Below are 19,065 nucleotides of genomic sequence, written 5' to 3'. Positions count from 1 at the left end.
AGGAGGTGAGGGCACTCAGAGTGTGGTGTCAGGAAAACAATCTCTCACACTACGTCAACAAAACAAAGGAAATGATTGTGGACTTCAGGAAACATCAGAGGGAGCACCCCCCTATCCACATCGATGGGACAGCAGTGGAGAAGGTGGAAAGTTGTAAGTTCCTCGGCGTACACATCACGGACAAACTGAAATTGTCCACCCACACAGACAGACCCACCTCAGGAGACTGAAGAAATTTGGCTTGTCACCTAAAACCCTCACAAACTTTTACAGGTGCACAATTGAGAGCATTCTGTCTGGCTGTATCATCGCCTGGTACGGTGACTGCACCACCCTCAACCGCAAAGCTCTCCAGAGGGTGGTGCGGTCTGCACAACGCATGACCATGGGCAAACTACCTGCCCTCCAGGACACCTACAGCACCCGATGTCAAACGAAGGCCAAAAAGATCATCAAGGACAATAACCACACGAGCCACTGCCTGTTCACCCTGCTATCATCCAGAAGGCGAGGTCAGTGCAGGTGCATCAAAGCTGGGACCGAGAGACTGAAAACAGCTTCTATCTCAAGATCATCAGAATGTTAAACAGCCATCACTCTAGAAGAAAAAGAAACGCACACCTATTTAGGCGAGGTGCTGGCTAGTGGAGTAGAAAAGTTGAAAATAAAGGAGAGCCGCACAGAGTGAGCTCCTAGAGTGTGCGGCTCTCCTTTATTTTCAAACAGCCATCACTAACATAGAGAGGCTGCTGTCAACATACAGACTCAAATCCCTGGCCACTTTAATAAATGGACTTAATAAAGGTATCACTAGTCACCTTAAATAACGCCACTTTAATAATGTTTATATATCCTACATTACTCATCTCATATGTATATACTGTTCTATACCATCTACTGCATCTTGCCTATGCCTATCATTAGTCACTTTAAATAACACCACTTTAATAATGTTTTCATATCCTACATTACTCATCTCATATGCATATACTGCTCTATACCATCTACTGCATCTTGCCTATACTGCACGGCATTGCTCATCCATATATTTATATGTACATATTCTTATTCATCCCTTACATTTGTGTGTATAAGGTAGTTGTTGTGAATTTGTTAGATTTCTTGTTAGATATTACTGCATTGTCAGAACTAGAAGCACAAGCATTTTGCTACACTCGCATTAACATCTGCTAACCATGTGTATGTAACAAATAAAATTTGATTTGATTTGGCATGTGTACCCGATCAATAAACTTGTGACACAAGTATCTCGTCATTATATCCATGATCTCTGGTATAACCTCTCAGTATCATATGAAATCTCGCGATAGGATCGCACTCCGATCACTACGTAATGTGCCGTGCTGCTTCTGGCGGCGCTGGTGACAGTGCTGAAAGCTGTTGGGGTGAGTTTTGTTTAATATACTAATTGAAAGTTACGGTTAAAACCCCATTAATATGAGATTATATTCAAGTTATAACGATATAAAATCATTTTGAACCAAGTTTTTATCCTTCAAAGCTTATAGGCGGGGTAGTGTTATCTGGTGTTTTTACTCGTCCTAAATCATACCAACACGTTACAGTACTGTGTAGCTAACGTTATCTATCTGGGGAGATATTTTGGTAAACGCTTCGACGTAATTAATAAACTGTATAAACATTATCAATTGTTTAATGCATACTGGTATCCTCACGTTATGTTTGACGTTAAACAAATTTGCTGAAGTGACAAACGAGCTGACTCCATTTGTTATCTGGACTTGCACGAGTTTAGCAAGCGTTGGCTAGGTAGCCACAAGCTAGCGAATTTATCTGTCGCAGTTCCTTTGTTGTCCGGTGCCACACTACCAACTAATGCGCCTGCCCATCTTAAAATGTTAACCCTTGCGAAGTGAATGGGTAGTTGAAATTGGCACAATAGACATTGTTCGTATTCACAATTCCATTAATTAGGAACAAACCATTTTAATGTATGATTACCTAGCCAAGTGCTCGTAGTAAGTAACTGTTAGTTAGCGAAGTAAAGCTAACGCGTTGTTGGCTAGCTAATGTCAGCTAGTTAACGTTAGCGTTTAACAAATATCTAACGTTAACTAGCCATTCGATTTGACAATTTGTTAACACCTTATTTGTGTTTTGTAGTTAGCTTGCTAGCTAATTATTGTGCGTTAAACTTAATAAATCAGCTAGCTACCAATGTAAACTAATGATGCGTTGGCTAGTAGGCCACGTTACTGCATTACAAAGCGTGGTTGCTTGATGGCAAATCACATGGCTGTGCATAGTTATAGCTAATAGTAAGCTGGTTGGTAATTAATGAATTGCTTGGTGTCAAACATTGTTCAACCAACAGGGACAGTTAAGTGACGTTACGACTAGTAATAATGAACGACCTAGGTAGGTTGTCATGATCCATGAACGCTACAGTTCTAGCCAGCTAACGTTATCTAGCTGAGACGAGGCCGTGTACGTATGCTTGTTGTTGCCAACTTTAGTATGCTTTACTGACATGAATTCAGAATTTGGTGAAGCATCAAAACAATAGGTAACGTTAGCAAGTAAGATGACAAACAAAAGTTAGGGGCTTCTGAACTCAACAATGTTCGACCACCTATTTCAGAAATATGCGCTAAAAGGCCAATCATGGCCAGTGTTTTTAGTGGGTGGGCACTGGTAGGCAAATGTTGATTTATGGCTGCGTCATGAGTAACTGAAAAGCACTCGTTCTCAAGTTCCTGTTTTATTTTAACCATGTTGATATTCTTCATTGCTTTAAGCAAGAGTTGTTTTCTGAGTGAATGTTTTCCCCACTCCTTTCAACCAACGTCACCCTATTACCAAGGATGATTAAATTGCTTACCGTTCTTCAGTTTGACAGTACAGGTGTTGTCTCAACAAACCTTGCTAGGTGGTAGTTGTGCCAATCCATTGACAGCTTAAACACACAATGACACGTTGTAACCAAACTGTCACTAATGGCAGTGTTGTCAAGATGCATATTTATCTAGATGTGAATTGAAATCATAGAATTGCAGGGTGTAATAATGGTTATTTATGTAGATAAGTGGTATAAAGGGATCCATTATGATGGACTGTAAGTCAAAGATTGTAGAATTTCTCTGACACTGATTTCCAAGAGGTTCAATTTAGCACTGCTGTCCATAAACAACTGTAACCTGGATACCAAGTATGAGCTTTAAAGACCCATCCACTCATTGGAATTATATTTGACCCCTTTCACAACATTTAGCACTCATTGTGACACAGCCATGACGGATTAGTTAAACTTTGTGGATGTGTCCCTGCTTCTTGTTACTGTGCAAAGTCCTATACAGTTAAATGTTAGGATCAGTGTCTGAGCCTTTTGTCATGATCCACATTGCTCATAGAATTACACAGACCTTACTGGTTAGAAACTGCCATACATATCAGTACGGCCAATGGTATGCACAGGGACTTGTTTATCCGCAGGACTTCTAGTATCTAGTCAGCTGGCACTGTGTGCAGGGGCAGCTGTGGAAGGTCTATATTTAGGCCTGGGAGTCTGGGGGCGAAGAATCTGGAGTTCAATTCACATGAAAAGTGACCCAGGGCACTAGTCTACAGGTGGCTGTAATGGTTTTTCATTGTGGTCTTGAATCTGGGAAGTCTATTTAGAAAGCTCTAATGCTAGCCCCTTAGTACTTTGTTGCAGTGTTTCCAACACATGATGTCCTAATTTATTGTCAACCTATGGGCTAATGGTACCACCACCATCATAAATGGTGACATATGTCTTTGATGGCACATTTATCAGGAGTCGCGCAATTTGCTAGTTTATTCAAATTAGTAGGCTATGTACATTGATAATGACGAAATCTGATTCATTTTAAACTAATAGTGGATCTCTTTTTCTCAACAGTATGAAGTGAAACGGAACTGAATTTTTTTTGTACCATCCAACTGCTTCTTCAAGTTCAGATCACAACAAAGAAACAAATTCAAGAGAAACATCCTGAAACATAGTCGCAACAACTCAAGGAAAGGATCACTTCAAAGGAGAATCTAGAAGCAACTAAACTAAGAAGACACAAGATACACACCTGCCCAATCGAAACACACTCAAGAGAAGCAATCCTTTGCCAACATTGCGAAACCGTGAAGATAACTGATCTGAGACCAGAAGTTTGTGCCTACTCAACAGCTTTGACAAAGCACACGTCCCAACGCTACTCCCAGCCGCCCTCATCCTCACCACCGACTCTACCCTGGGGTGCCTAGAGGGCTTCTATTTGTTTTTCGTTTTTTCCCCCCGGTTCCTTTAACTATCCCATCTCCTTCGTCTATCTCTTCTTGCTCTGTTTATTTTGTTTTCAAGCACTATTGCACCTGCTTTTGCCTTTTAAAATATTTTTCTCCCCTTTGCTTCATGCTACTCGTATCTAGAACTTGTGCCAGAAACCTGTAACAAATAAGTGTGAGATCTGCAAAGGCGTTCAAGACGACCAGAAGTTTCAAGACGCCAAATCAAGGTAGGTCCATTTTTTTCTTTGTTTTACTTATTTCATAAATGTGTTGTGGTTTTGAATAACTTCTCTTTGTTTCTTGTTTGTGTCTAGAAAGGCGTCCTTTATATAGGCCCAGCTATCTCCAAATATAGTTGCATGTCAAATGTATTTACTTTGCATGAGGCTTTCACTTATCTACACGTATCAAGGACTGATTTGATAGGACGCCATTAGTAAATTTATTTGCAAACTACTGTAATGGTTTATCACATGGCATTTTATCTACAAATTGATGCTCATGTTAAATTTGATGTTGAACCAATAAAGAGGAAAACGCACCTTCCCAAGTTCCAGTCTGGTCCCCTGGTGTGCTGTCATAAGGCAGGAATGTGGAGATATATTTGTTATGATAATGAACACAAATAACCCACTAAATGTCCCAACAATTCTGCTCTTGTACATGTGCACATCCTCTACCATTTTAACTAAGACGGGGAATATTGCCCCTTACCTAGATGGTCGTTTTTTGATATCATAAATAAACTAGCTTTTTTTGGTGACAACATGCACAACGGCTCCCCTAATTTACTTGAGTGACTTGAATTTCAGATGCAGTTGGACTAACCATCCTGTACCTCAAATTATGACTGACCTCTGCAACTACTTGATAGGGCTGAATCATTCTTCAACTTGTTTTAGGTCAATTGGTAACAAGATAAATTAATTGCACCAACTCTAGCAGAGTGATTTAGCACAGTTAAAGCCTTTTAGAGAGCAGTCTTCCCTGCCATAGGCCTACTTCGTTATTGAAGTTTAGCAATCTTTCCTCTTTATCCTGCCCCTCTACCTGGTCATATCTAGCCTTTCCCTTGTCTCCTCACACCCACAGACCCTTTCCTTTAATTGTGACACTGTTCACTGGCTGACCTTTTTGCCTCGCCCTTTATTTATTTTTGTCCCTTTCCCATTTTCACCCTTGCAGACATCCAGAGGTGTATCATTGGGTGGTTGAGCAAAAAAATAACAAATCGAGGCAGTCAAGCAAACCAGTTATCAAGTACAACAAAGGGGTGGAGTTTTGCTTGAGTTTATGGAAAAATATGGGCAGCCCCTGGAAAGGCTTTGTTGAGTTTACCTTGCCCACGTCGCCACCTGCCGCGTTTATTAGCGCTGACCTGAGCAGCACCTCTCCCGTCGGACTCAGCCTGTCACCATACGGCCGATCCGTAAGTTCCATCTTCCCCACCACCTCCCTCCGTCTCCCCCCCATCGAACACCCATTCACCCACCTTGCCCTGCCTCTCTCTGCTCTGACTGGCCTTACCTTTCCATTCCTCGGGGCTCAGAGACTAGCCTCTGCTCAGGTGCAGTTACAGGGTGGTCTAAAGGTTACTTGGGATTTGGGTATGTTTCAAATTTGCTTTTACCCACCACAATTTAAGGCTGTAAATGCTTTGTGCCATGCCACCTGAAATTAGTGGTGTGGGATATGATTAGTGCTGCAATATCTCTCTAATGTAGGCAATATAAACAAACTGAAGTTTGTTTTGTTTAGTGATCTAGTACAGGCAAAGGAAAACAATGGGAGTGTAATGTAACATGAAGTGAGAATAAAGGGTGACTATAAAAAATAAAATAAAAATGCGTGACCTACAAAGCAGGATTCTGATGCTGAGGTGAATAAATTACTATTGATTTTCTGGTTTATTACGAAAGCAAAATGTGTTTTTGCTTGAGTCAATTATACCATGCTCATTTCAAATGTCACTACTTTGTCAAGTTAGCTGGTTAACTCATTGATCCTGCTTTGTAGTACACCCCTCAGGTGACGTTAATGCTCAAAATAATGTGACCAGTAGGAACTTGACAAAACGATTTAGACAATGTCAGTTTGACATTCTTTCCCAATTAATAACTAGACTGAAATAAGCTAAGGTAGGCTAGTTTGTAAGACGAGTTGATTTTAAACCTGTTTCCCCGGTGGCTGGTGTCGTTCAATGTCGCTTAGTCTGGAATCTTAGTTATCGAACCAGCAAATGGGATTATTCATCCCTTTAAGGACAAAATCCACTAACTACTGGGAATTTCAACTTTCAACATTGATGCTATGCTAGTAAGGGACCTAACAGATGAGGCTGCTCTGTGACCCTTCATGTTCCCACTATCATCTTACTGTGTAGACATGCTTCTGTCTAAACTGTCTTTCACATCAGCACTTTCTGATTCTGTCACCTCTTATTTTAACAGTATTTCAGGCAATATCGGTAACTTAAAAAGTTACATGACCACCTTTCTCAACGCTTTGTTCCGTCAGATGTTGAATGGCAAGTTTTAGGTTTACTGATCAGGCTGATTATTGTAGGGTGTTTCGAAGACTACCTCGTCTGGACATTTAACCCCCCATTTTAGTGTTGTAGAGCCAAACGGCACATACATTTCCATCCATAATACTAGATGCTAGGTCTCTGCTAATAACATAATTTATTAGTTTCTCTTATGGAATTAGGATTCCCACGGTCAGTATCGATCTGTTTTTTTTTTTTTTTTTAAATAGTTTAAATCTTTATTTTACAATTGGTGTAAGAAAATAACTTCAAAGACCTAGAAAGCTACAGTGTAATGGAATGAAAACTCATGAGCAAAACCACAGCGCCAAGTATCTGAATCTCCAAATCACCCTTTGACCCCCCCAACAGTGTTTCCCAGTCCTGACTCCACTGTTGGATATGGAGAGGGTGCACTCCGAACCCCCTTTGGCACGTAATACTGCTCCTTCCACCTCTGCGGTGGCTATACCCCGCTCCTTCTCTGTCTCCCACAAAAAACACAAGCGGACCCCCCTGTATCAGAGATCAGTAAGTGGGCATGTTGTGTGGGCATCGCATCAGTTGCACCCACAGTGGTAATGACTGCCAGGGGGATGTTAGCTAACCGCATGGTTTGTTTTGCAGTGGCTCTTGATTACTTTGAGGGAGATCAATTAAAGTACTTTTGGTTCTGTGTGAAGTCATATTGTAGCACCCAGTTCATGTTGACTTGTGCTAGTCAATGGGAGATGCAGTGGTTTTGTAGTAGGTTTGGATAAAGATTTAAGTCCAATAACAATTGTTTTTGCATGTATAATGTTCCCAACTTTGTCAATCCAGGAGTGCTTGTTTATTTTAGTTGCAATAGTGACTGGGTGAATAGAAGTGGAGGATTCTCTTGAGCCAACTAGAAATAACTATACAGTGTGGCCTTTATTGGTAGTGAATGGTCTGAATCAACATAAAAACCACCTGGGGTTGGCCAACTGTGCTCACCGGCATTCAGAAGAGAAATGGTCAGAACACCAGAAAGCTCTTTTGGTTAGTCTCTCCAAACTTTGGTTCAACCATCAGTCAGGAAACACAATTTAATGGATTGTGTGTAAATTAGATCTTATTGACGTATGTGGGAGTTTCATTTGTGAAAGAATTGTTCTATCATATGCATTTACACAATCCCACTCATAAACTCACATCTGCTCTCGTTCAATATTCAGAGCTGTATTTTGTCAGCCTTTTTTCCTTTTCCTTTTCTTCAATAATGTCTGTTCTTGTTCTGCTCAGATGAGTTTTGACCCTGGCATGCTCCACAACAACGGGCACACGGCGTTTGCCAACGGCACGGCGGCGGGCATCAGGGAGACAGGAGTGGTGGAGAAGCTGCTCACCTCCTACGGGTTCATCCAGTGCTCGGAGCGGCAGGCGCGCCTCTTCTTTCACTGCTCCCAGTACAACGGCAACCTTCAGGAGCTCAAGATAGGAGGTGAGAGTCCAGTGCTGCTTCTAGTCATTTAGTAGTCTAGTCTCATCCAACAAGCTACTGAACAACACAAGCTTTTAGGGATGGTTTCCCAAACACAGATTAATCATGCACTAAACATTTTCAAATGAGATTCTCCTTCAGACTAGGATTAATCTGTTTGGGGAAACCACCTAATGTTTATCTGGCCAAAAATGAGAATTCCTTCAAAAAATCCTTGGGGCTAAGTGGTAACAACAGATTTCTGTCTTGGGCTCTTCACAAGCTACTGTGGGCCGCTTTTAAGTCGATTGACCTCCATGAATGTCCGGTCAGCATTTGGTGTCGAGAACACATTTTCTCACAGCCCATTTTCTTCCTTCTCTCTTCCCCTCTGCCTCTCCAGATGATGTGGAGTTTGAAGTGTCCTCAGACAGGCGCACTGGCAAGCCCATAGCAGTGAAGCTGCTTAAGATCAAACCAGAGGTGCTTCCAGAGGAGCGCATCTCGGGCCAGGTGGGGCCAGACTCGCACGCCTCTCCCTTTACTGTGCTGCATGGTTATATTCATCCAGTTAAGGAACACCATTTTACTTTTGGTTCTGTTTTTGTCCCTGTCACCTCAATGTCGGTGTTTGTTCGTCAGTTGGGTGTATGTTCAAGCTCATTGTAAATCTTTAAAATCATTTTTGTTTATTAATAGTTTCATAGATGCGTAAATACGAACCCCCACCACTGATTTTAAATTCACATTTTTATTGTGGTTATTTATGTTGGTCGTGGTCTGTTTATCTGAAATGCTAGGAATGTCATCTGTTTCCATGGAGATTTACAATGGGCTTGCCTGTCCTCGACATACATGTTGTGTGGTGATGGTGTTCACGGGTGGAGGTGGGATTTGAAGTTAAAACAAAACAGCCTAAGTCTTTCTCTAGAAAGTTCTGCCTAAATTAAGTTGAAGGCTTATTTTCAAAGGAATGACAAATGAAGTCAGTAAATTGAATAGGTTTGATTGGCTGTAATATTTTGATAGCATTGATGTTTTATTAGCCTTTTCTTCAAATGGCCTTTACTCATTCAAATGAAGAAATTTGGCATTTCAAGCATTTCACATCTCATGCAGTAGTGTCTACAGTACATACCAGGCTTGTATCCCTTCGCTCTCTTGATATAATTTTGAAAATCAACCAGTTTGTTTCCACAGAATGATTGATTGTAATTTCCTTATTTAGGTGCACTGATTTATAGTAAGGCAATTGTGTTGAATCACCCAAATGCCATTCTTAACCATCTCCCCCTGTGGTTCTTGCTGTCTTTTAGGTTGTCTCAGCGATTCCCACTCAACTGGATGGCAAATCTGCACCGGGGCAGGTGCCCACTGGCAGTGTGTGTTACGAGAGAAACGGGGTAAGACTGTCAAATGGCCTGTAGAAAGATTATTTTCATGACAAGGCTGGTAGTCAATGTAATGTAAAGTATGGATTCCTTCCCACGCAGGAGGTGTTTTACCTGACCTACACCCCAGATGACATAGAGGGCAACATGCACCTGGACACGGGAGACAAAGTCAGCTTCTATATGGAAACCAACAAGCAGTGAGTTGTTTGTCAAGTGTCTTATTGTTTCACAATTTAAAATGTTTTGATTGCATACTACCATAGCCTTTTCCTCCATGGTATATTCTGTGTGTTTCAGCACTGGTGCAGTCAGTGCTCACAACATCGTCCTGGTAAAGAAGAAACAGATGAGGTGCCAGGGGGTTGTCTGTGCCACCAAGGTAAAGCCACAGTAGAGCCTTGTGGATCCCTGGCTGGACATTGGCTACTGTATGTGCCTGATTATAATCTAATCGATAACCCTTTTGTCTGGTAGGAGGCCTTTGGGTTCATTGAGAGGGCTGACGTGGTGAAGGAGATCTTCTTCCACTACAGCGAGTTCAAGGGTGACCTGGAGGCCCTTCAGGCCGGCGACGACGTGGAGTTCACCATCAAAGAGAGAAACGTAGGTGGCATCACATGGAACCGTTCTGGCTAGCCAACTCTGGTGACCCGTTCTAATGGCTTGCAAAAGTATAGAATATGAGGCCAGTATTGGAATCAAGTTATTCTTATGTTAGGGACTCAACTTGTCAAATCAAGCAATGGCTGTTTAATGACAGTGAGAATGTCTCAATAGGAAAGTCTGTTCAACAGAAATTACTCCTGCTCATGTATACATTCTGAATACATATTGATGCCATGAGCCTGTAATTATGCAATAGAATGTTGTAATGGAGAGGAAAAGAGCAACATTGAAGTAACTAAAGCATTTATGGCGATACGGTGTCTGTCAGGGCATTCATACTACTTGAGTTTCTTGGAGCTGTGCTGTGTTTACACATGCTCTTCCACTTAGCGTCAACCAATCATCTCAATGCGGAGCTATATGGAGCCCTCTGCATTGTTACAAAATTTGGGAGGTGCATGGCATCGCCGTATGGAGCTCGATTTGACCTCCGGGGGCTCCGCAATTGCGTTAGACCACATTGCCGAATCAAGGATAAATCGGCTATAAAGCATTTTGTTTTTCTCTAGGGGAAAGAGGTGGCCACCGACGTGAGGCTGCTCGCCCAGGGAACCGTCATATTTGAGGACATCAGCATTGAGCAGTTTGAAGGCACTGTCGTCAAAGTCATCCCTAAAGTTCCAACCAAGAACCAGGTCCGCAACTTACGCGATGCCTACATACTCAGAATTAACCTGCGCTTGGTTTTTACTGAATCCTGGATTTGTATTGTTCCTCCCAATCTTTTAGAATGATCCGCTCCCAGGCCGAATCTGTGCTAGGATCAGCTTCACGGACAAGGAGCTCCTATTCGGCGAGAAGGATACCAAGTCCAAGGTGACCCTGCTGGAGGGCGACCATGTGCAGTTCAACATCTCAACAGACCGCAGGGACAAGCTGGAGCGGGCCACCAACATCGACATCCTGCCCGACACCTTCCACTTCACTAAGGAGTCCCGTGAGATGGTAAGGACCATGAGGAGATCTATGGTACGCTCACTAGTTCATTTGAGGAAGCTTTGTGTGGAGTTTAATCAATGAATATGGCAACCTGAAATTTGCATTCCTAAAAAATCGAGTTCATATTCCAAACTGTTATCTATTAAATGGAAGAGCGTAAACCTACAGTCCCGAATGAAAGGGAAGGATTGGCATTTTATCTTATGCACTGTCTCTTTAATCTCGGTTAACTCAAAAGTAAAAGAACTCAGTGAAGCAGTTTAAGGGCTGCTTTCGCCCAATCCTGATATGTCCATATAATTAGTGATGAAAACACAAGGATCGGTGAACTAATGCAGCTTGTGAACTCATGCATCCCATTCAGTCCCAGCAGATTATTCGGTCTACATGCAGAGTCGACGTCATCTCTGCTGTGTGTTGACGGCTTTCTCTGTCCTATAGGGTGTGATCGCTGCAATGCGTGACGGCTTTGGCTTCATCAAGTGTGTGGACCGGGACGCCAGGATGTTCTTTCACTTTAGCGAGGTGCTGGAGGAGGGCCAGCTGCACATCTCTGATGAAGTCGAGTTCACAGTTGTGCCCGTGAGTCCAGAGAGAACGCCCATGGTCCGTTTTTCAATATACAATTGCTGTCTTTAAAATTCCTTTACTCTCACCTTCCTTCTTTTTCTCTGTCAATCTTCCAAGGCTGTTAGTTTAATGAGAAACTCTTGATTTTGAAATGAACATCCAGTAAATTCTTATTAATATTAGGAAATCTCACTCTTTGAACCCATTCACTTTTCCTAGGCACATTGTTTTCCAAATGTATTTTGGTCTCTGTCTGGTTTGTATTGTGAGGTAGCCAATCTCAATGAGAGCATTATTGATCACCAACACAAATTGAAACGTTTTTTTTTTCTCCCTCTCCTGTGCAGGACATGCTGTCTGCCCAGAGGAACCACGCGGTGCGCATAAAGAAGCTGCCCAAGGGCACAGTCTCCTTCCACACCCAGTCTGAGCAGCGCTTTGTGGGTGTGGTGGAGAAGGAGGCCACAGCAGCCATCACCAACAACAAGAGCGCCAGCCCCAGCAAGGCCAAAGAGAAGGTACGAAAGCACCCAGGGCAGCACTTGGGAACCCACAGCGACATTGTCAACATTTGCCTTTTTTATTTTGACAGTACATGTTTGTCCTTCCCTGCCTGATCTTTCTTTGCCTTTTCTGTCCTCACCCCCTCCTAGTCTGATCAGTATCAAAATGTAAAACTGCTCCGAGACCCGCACGCACACATTTCCCCTTACGATCAGGCATTTTTCAGCCCATTTGATTTGACACCTTAGTTCTAATTCTCTGCTTTGCTTTCTCCTTTCACCCTTTCCCCCTCATGCTACTTCTCTCCATTAGAAAAAAGACAAGGTAGGAGTTTTGTCTGCATGTTGCCATCAAGTTGAACAATGCTAGATAGATACATCAATCAATGTTTTCCTACTGGGTGGACACAGAGGCAAAGTACTAACCACTAATTTTGTCTCATGTTAGCTAGATATGACATTGATTTGCCAGACATTTTACGTGGCAACTGTGACAAATTCCCCTAGTTACCTTATTAAAATTCATCATGTATAGGTGTTTGCCCAATTTCTTAAATCAGTCTCATTTCCTAACCTTTGCACTTCACATTGCTGCAGACATGCATACTGTAGTTGCCATGTATGCTCAAATGGGTAGACTAATTGTGCATATTTCTCAAGGGTAAAGTAGTAGAAAAGGTCAGTGGTGTTAATGCCCGCTGAATGTGCTCCTCACCCCATGGTTGACTGTGGTTTCAGTCCTAATCAATTCCTCTGTAAACATGTTATTCTCACTTTTGCCGTCTTGTAATTTACTTTACTAGTTCCTAAGGAGATATGGCATTTAACTAAGGCTGACCCCATTAAGTCGACTGTTTGGTCTATCGGCTTTTGGTCGACCAAGATTTCTTTAGTTGAGCAGTAGCTAAAAAAAGTTCATTCATATCTTAGGATCATTATCAAAAATTATGATTTATTACTTATACAAATGTGCTACTGCTACTTTTGGCCATAACACCACCAATTCTACAGTGGCACCTCAAACCCACCAATGAGAATTTTAATATTGAGGGGTTGCAATGCCGATCGGTTGAAGATCCTGCTTGTTGCCGGTTTGTTTTAATAGCCTATTCATTCTGTGAGCACCAAGCCTCACGCAACCACAACACGTCGGATAAACAAGTTCACAAATGTAGCTGTTTTTAAGCTTTGCTATGCTGTAATAATGGCTTTGGGTCTTTTTGTTTTGTTAGTACAGCCTCTCTGGTTTTATTTAGTGTAACGGTTCCAAATTGTCAGAAAAATATAAGCCGCGTGATCTCTTATTGGATTGTGACTAATGTCATTATCATTAAGTGCTTTCAAGCGTCTTCGATTTAAAATAACAAAGCCACCCTTAAATAATTAGCGTAAACAATAAATAAACCATTCAATTTTGGAAAATTGCATTCACAAACGAATGTGACTGTCTTTAATCTTTGCTGTAATAAAGGATTTACCCCCAAAAGTTGGACTGGTACGCATATAATTTTTTCCGGTGTTTACTTTGTTCCAAACGGTCTGGGGAAATTATATTGTAATCTAACAGCACCTGTTTGCCACACATAATATGTACACAGCGCTTGTGCCTTACCTTCTTGATCTCCAATATTTTCCACAACTGGTCAAATTTATTCTGCACATCTAACTTCCCCTTTACTTCCTGAGCAACCAGTAAACATTCCCAAATTTGAGTGCATCTGTTTTGATGTTACGGTGTTCTGAGTTTATAACCAATTTGTTGATGTGATTGATGTTCTATAGCCCAGGCCCTATTGGTCACGTGCATGTGACACATAAGTGTCATGTAAGGGTTCAGGGAATGTTTTCCCTAAAGAAATTAGGGATTTCGGTAACATGACTTCAGTCAGAATTGGCTGTAATTGTTACAGCAATGTGGACAGCGCTATAAACACTTATTTTTCCTTAACTGCATTTTTGGTTAAGGGCTCGTAAGTAAGCATTTCACTGTTGTATTTGGTGCATGTGACATACAATCTTGATTTGTTCTGTGGTGGTCACTGCAGCAGGGGGGAGAGGATGGGTGCTTTTTTAAATATTTTTTTTTTACACAGGGCAGCAAGTCTGTGCCCTGCCCTGCACAATCAAATCAATTGCATTCGTACTCCCTCGTCATTTGTCTTAATTATTTAATTAGTGTGCTTAAAGCAGCAGGCAAGCTCAGTGCGTTTAGTTGATTTGATTGGTTGAAAGAACAACTCTCGGTCAGCCAGGTTTTTTTGGGGGGTGGAGGGGTTGGGGGCAGCCCTACATTTAACACTGTGTACAAAGGTGTTGATTTCAAACACTAGTCAATGCTAACTGAACACTAACGAGGTGCTTTGGAATGTGTGATGTTGCACATCTTGGTGCCAGTCATCTGCACTCTTAGCGTTAACAAGAAGTTGCTACTGCTGTTCATCTGATATACTCCTAAACTTTTAAAATGCATCATTCCGCCCTTCCTCCTTTTGAAGTTATTACTGATGTGCACTGGCTTGGATGAATTAAAACATTATCCTACACTTTTACTTTCAACTATCCAGCCTCATCATATCAGTATTTATTTTTTGCCAGGCTGGGGGCATTTTTCTGAAGTATTAGAACGTTTCCTAATGCTCAGCAGTGGTGTTATAAACTTGTAACAGTTGAATGCCTGATTTCTGGAGAGGAGTGCAGTAGCCAGCCTTTGACTGGAACTGCCAGTCTAATCTGTTTTCTGATGTCTGTCATGTAGGAAGCAGAAGAGGGAGTGGTTTCTTATGAGGACTGTGGAGTGAAGCTGACTGTGTCGTACCACGTCAAAGATCTGGAGGGAGCTACCCAGCCACAGGCAGGAGACAAGGTACTGAACCAAACAAGTTCACACTAGCCAAACCCCAAAGAGAGACAATGAGTTGGCTCTGATTTCATGTGCTGTAAATCCAACCTTGTCCTCTAGGTGGAGTTCTCCATCAATGAGGTAAAGAGGACGGGCCAACAGAGCGCTGTCACCATCAAGATCCTCAACCGCACTGTCAACACCAAGAGGCTGCTGGGATACATTGCCACACTGAAAGACAACTTTGGCTTCATAGAGACAGCCAATCACGATCAAGAGATCTTCTTTCATTACAGGTACAACTTAACACATGCAAGCTAGTGTAAAATATGTTGGTTGGTGTGACATTAGATCTGTACAAAAAAGATCTGCCCTATGTTTTTCATGCTGCCTGTCTTTTCCAGTGAGCTGTGTGGAGACTTGGAGAACCTGGAGCTGGGCGACACTGTGGAATACACCCTGTCCAAGGGCAAAGGAAACAAAGTCAGCGCTGAGAAGGTTACTAAGGTGGTAGCAGGTAGGCAGTAAATTGATTTAGTTTGAGTTTGCACCACAGTCAGTTCTATAGCGAAGCATTTATGTATCTACCTTCAAAGTGAGTATGCTAATGGTGTTCTGTTATTGCAGTGAATGGTGTGGGGCAGGATGTTGGTGAGACGGTGATGTTGGGGAAGGTGGTGCGCCCTCTGCGCAGTGTGGACCCGTCCCAGACAGAGTACCAGGGGCTCATTGAGCTCTTGGAGGAAGGTAAGTCACCACTGGCAGTGGAGGTTTATGTCCATCAAATCAATTTAATGTTTTTACTAATGCACTTACTCTATAATAACCAAATGGCTAAATTGACTGTTCCTCTTCTCCCCACCTGTACGCATTCAGATGGCACAAAGTGCCAGAATTACTCCTTTGGCATCGTGGGCATGGCGAACAAGGCAGACTGTCTGCAGAAAGGCGAGATGGTGAAGTTCCAGCTGTGCACAGTGGCTCAGACAGGACAGACGATGGCCTGCAACGTTGTCCCCCAACGTAAAGCCCTGGTGGAGTGCGTCAAGGACCAGGTATCTGATCATGCTTGTCAACATTTTTGGCGATAGACAAGATTAAATTGCCTTTCAAAATTTAACTGAGATTCTGCAGTTTAAGTACGTATGGTCAGTAACCCAAACATGAAGTAATTAGAATGTATAATTTGTTTTGGGACTTTCTCACTATGCAAGGTATTGGTGTGGCTACCTATGAGCGCTATGCCTATTTATTCTGTAATGTCTTGTCTCCCCAGTTTGGTTTTATCACGTATGAAGTTGGCGAGAGTAAGAAGCTGTTTTTCCATGTCAAAGAGGTGCATGATGGCTTAGAGCTCCAGACCGGGGATGAGGTGGAGTTCTCAGTCATCCTCAACCAACGCACAGGGAAATGTAGTGCCTGCAACGTACGCAGAGTTAGGTAAATACTGCAGGGGGGTGTACTATTACCATGAAGTAGGGTAAGATGTTCGGAAACGGAAGTATTACCTCAACTTAGCCAATAACGATGCCTGTTTTCTTGATGGCAACCAAAGTCAATGCAACTGACTAAGTGAAATTGGATTTCTAGCCCCCCACATTTACTAATCATGTCTCATTTATGACCCAGTTATCCTAAACCTAGACAGTATATTGTTGGTTAAAAAAGCCCTTTTGTTTCTTTACCCCCACAGTGAAGGGCCTAAACCGGTGGCAACCCCCCGTCCTGATCGCTTGGTCAACCGGCTCAAGAGCATCACCCTGGATGACGCTAGTGCCCCCCGCCTAGTTATTGTGAGACAGCCCCGCGGCCCTGACAATTCAAAGGTACGCACATTTGAACACATAATGCTGTATAAGTTCTGATGTGTGTACACTTTGTGTTTTTATCTATAAAGCGTGTTGATTTTATTATTACTGGTCTACTTTGTTTTGTACCCAGGGCTTCAATGTGGAGAGGAAGACCCGTCAACCGGGTGTCATTGACTGAGCAGTATATAACCTTTCCCGTCTGACTAGGTGGGCCCTGATTTAGAAATGCAACGTGAGAATGGACGACAACAATGGAAAGGGATGTTTGCTGTCTTGTGGACACATGCTCCTACACACACTCTTGATACACAGAGAAATAAGCATGTGTAACCCCTCCATGTTCCATCACCTGCAAGGGAACCCTCATTCCATTTGTTCTCTGCTGCCCATGTATGATGTACTTGATACAGTTTCGTACTGCAGTATACAAGGCGGGATCCCTCTTCCGAGTGTTGTGCGTGTGACTGTTGTGCATAAGGTGTTTTTAGAAATGATAGAAGTTACAGAGGAATTTGTTTTGAGGGTTTCTGTGTGCTTTAGAATCAGTGACGGTTGCGTGGCAGTGTCTTGTCCCATCTGCTGAATCTGCCTAATTGTCTGGAATTCTGCACCTGCAACCTGTTGTGTGTGGGCATGTATTAGAGCTCATCTGCTTCTTTTCCTCCATTGTTCTCCCTCATTTAAGGCAACTAAATGATTATCATTTGCCAATGGTTTTCACTATGCTTTCCTACAAAATGCATAAAGCAAAGTTCCCTCCATAAGGAGGGTGATGTTTCTCATGTGTGGACTAAAACAGAGGCTACTTCTCTGCTCGGTTTTTTTGAGCAGTTTTTTAAACTCTATCCAAGAGCTGGAGTGAAAGCATGGTGTTGTGTTGCCTGTGAATGTTTAAGTGGCTATATGATTTGGATTTACTTTCACAAATCTGGAGCCTTTAGATAACTTTTCGCTATTAACACGCTTTGTAAGCAATTTCCTCAGGTGCAGAATTCCTAATGGCATCTTATATCGAGCAGTTTTATACCATGTACTTTATTATTTTTTGCACCTCTTTGCTTTTTTGTTTCATTGACGTAAGAATACGGTGCCTAAACTACAAAAACATTTTTTTTTGACATATCCCCTGTCCCCAGCCCAACTGCCAAAATATGAAGAAAGGATGGCTTTTTATTCCCATTAGAAATAATACTGATCTGCATCCCAAATACCTGTTGGTTGAAATATACTGTATGTAATGTGTGCTTTTTTTTCTTAGTGAAAGATTAAACATCACAATATAACAAAAATACATTTTAACTTCAGTAAAAAAACAGCGGGGTAACAAAGCATTAGAATTAAGTTGCGTCTTAAGGATCAGGATATCTATTGTGCTCTGGCGGTGTTGGAGGGTGATCTGTTGTGTCTGTACGCACATACGGCAGTTAGAGACCATTTATTTAAACTGGAGATCACTGGGTTGAACCTGAACTGCACAGGCGCTCCTATGTACTTTTGTTAATGGTCTTGAATGAAGCAATTGAATTAAAGTTTTATGAAAATCATATTGTGTTACTTTATTTGAAAGAACATCCAGGCAGTTATTTGTTCCTTAAAATTCCATGCAGTTTGTAGAAAATATTTTATTCAAGATGGCAGCAAGAGACTTGTCTTGAAACGGTGCAGTGAAAAAGAAATGTGCCTGAACAGTGGAGCAAACTGAAGATGGGAAAAGCTATTCAGCAACTTTTGGTAGGACAATAGAAGTTTGCTTAAAGACATTTTATTGTTGCCATATAGAAATGTAAAACTGGGAACAAATCCCTGCAGTTTGAATTATCACGCACATTAAGTTACTGGTTTGCTTGTTTTTAAACCAGTGAGTTTCAGTTCTTGCTCTACCTCGTTCAAACCCTGGTGCTGCCCAGATGTATTGTTATCTCGGAGCGATGCACAACCCTTGGTTGTGTTTCTGAATTTGGACCTGGGGCTTCAGACCAGTATGTCCACCAGTCTCTAAGCGGACTTGACCACGAGGGCTGCAAGTCCTTGATCTGGTTTGGAGAAACTAGCGCATGAGGAAGATCTGAGTTCTCTCTGGGAGCA

The 19,065-nt window shown here is 42.1% G+C and overlaps 1 protein-coding gene across 16 annotated transcripts; it reads left to right on the top strand.

The window, feature by feature from the left end:
- The first annotated feature begins 1,321 nt into the window (after positions 1–1,321).
- On the top strand, positions 1,322–17,796 carry LOC111966514 (cold shock domain-containing protein E1). 16 transcript variants are annotated; one of them, XM_070444494.1, is made up of 21 exons: positions 1,322–1,406; positions 3,905–4,255; positions 4,429–4,514; positions 8,081–8,279; positions 8,662–8,828; positions 9,575–9,661; positions 9,731–9,849; positions 9,950–10,031; positions 10,127–10,255; positions 10,828–10,953; positions 11,048–11,287; positions 11,699–11,863; positions 12,175–12,345; positions 15,086–15,193; positions 15,290–15,465; positions 15,574–15,686; positions 15,797–15,916; positions 16,046–16,224; positions 16,446–16,609; positions 16,863–16,995; positions 17,111–17,796. In XM_070444494.1, exons 4-21 carry the CDS (start codon positions 8,081–8,083, stop codon positions 17,156–17,158), a joined length of 2,526 nt encoding a protein of 841 aa, XP_070300595.1. In that variant the 5' UTR covers positions 1,322–1,406; positions 3,905–4,255; positions 4,429–4,514; the 3' UTR covers positions 17,159–17,796. The 16 variants fall into 16 exon arrangements, with proteins under 16 accessions (XP_070300595.1, XP_070300597.1, XP_070300596.1 ...); XM_070444496.1 differs by having other exon boundaries at positions 3,905–4,514; positions 8,662–8,771; positions 9,752–9,849; XM_070444495.1 differs by having other exon boundaries at positions 3,905–4,514; positions 9,752–9,849.
- The last annotated feature ends 1,269 nt before the right edge of the window (positions 17,797–19,065 follow it).

Source organism: Salvelinus sp. IW2-2015, linkage group LG7 (assembly GCF_002910315.2).
Source record: "Salvelinus sp. IW2-2015 linkage group LG7, ASM291031v2, whole genome shotgun sequence".
Lineage (NCBI taxonomy): Eukaryota > Metazoa > Chordata > Actinopteri > Salmoniformes > Salmonidae > Salvelinus > Salvelinus sp. IW2-2015.
Note: the sequence above shows the minus strand (reverse complement) of the source record. Positions and strands in the feature narration are given on the sequence as shown.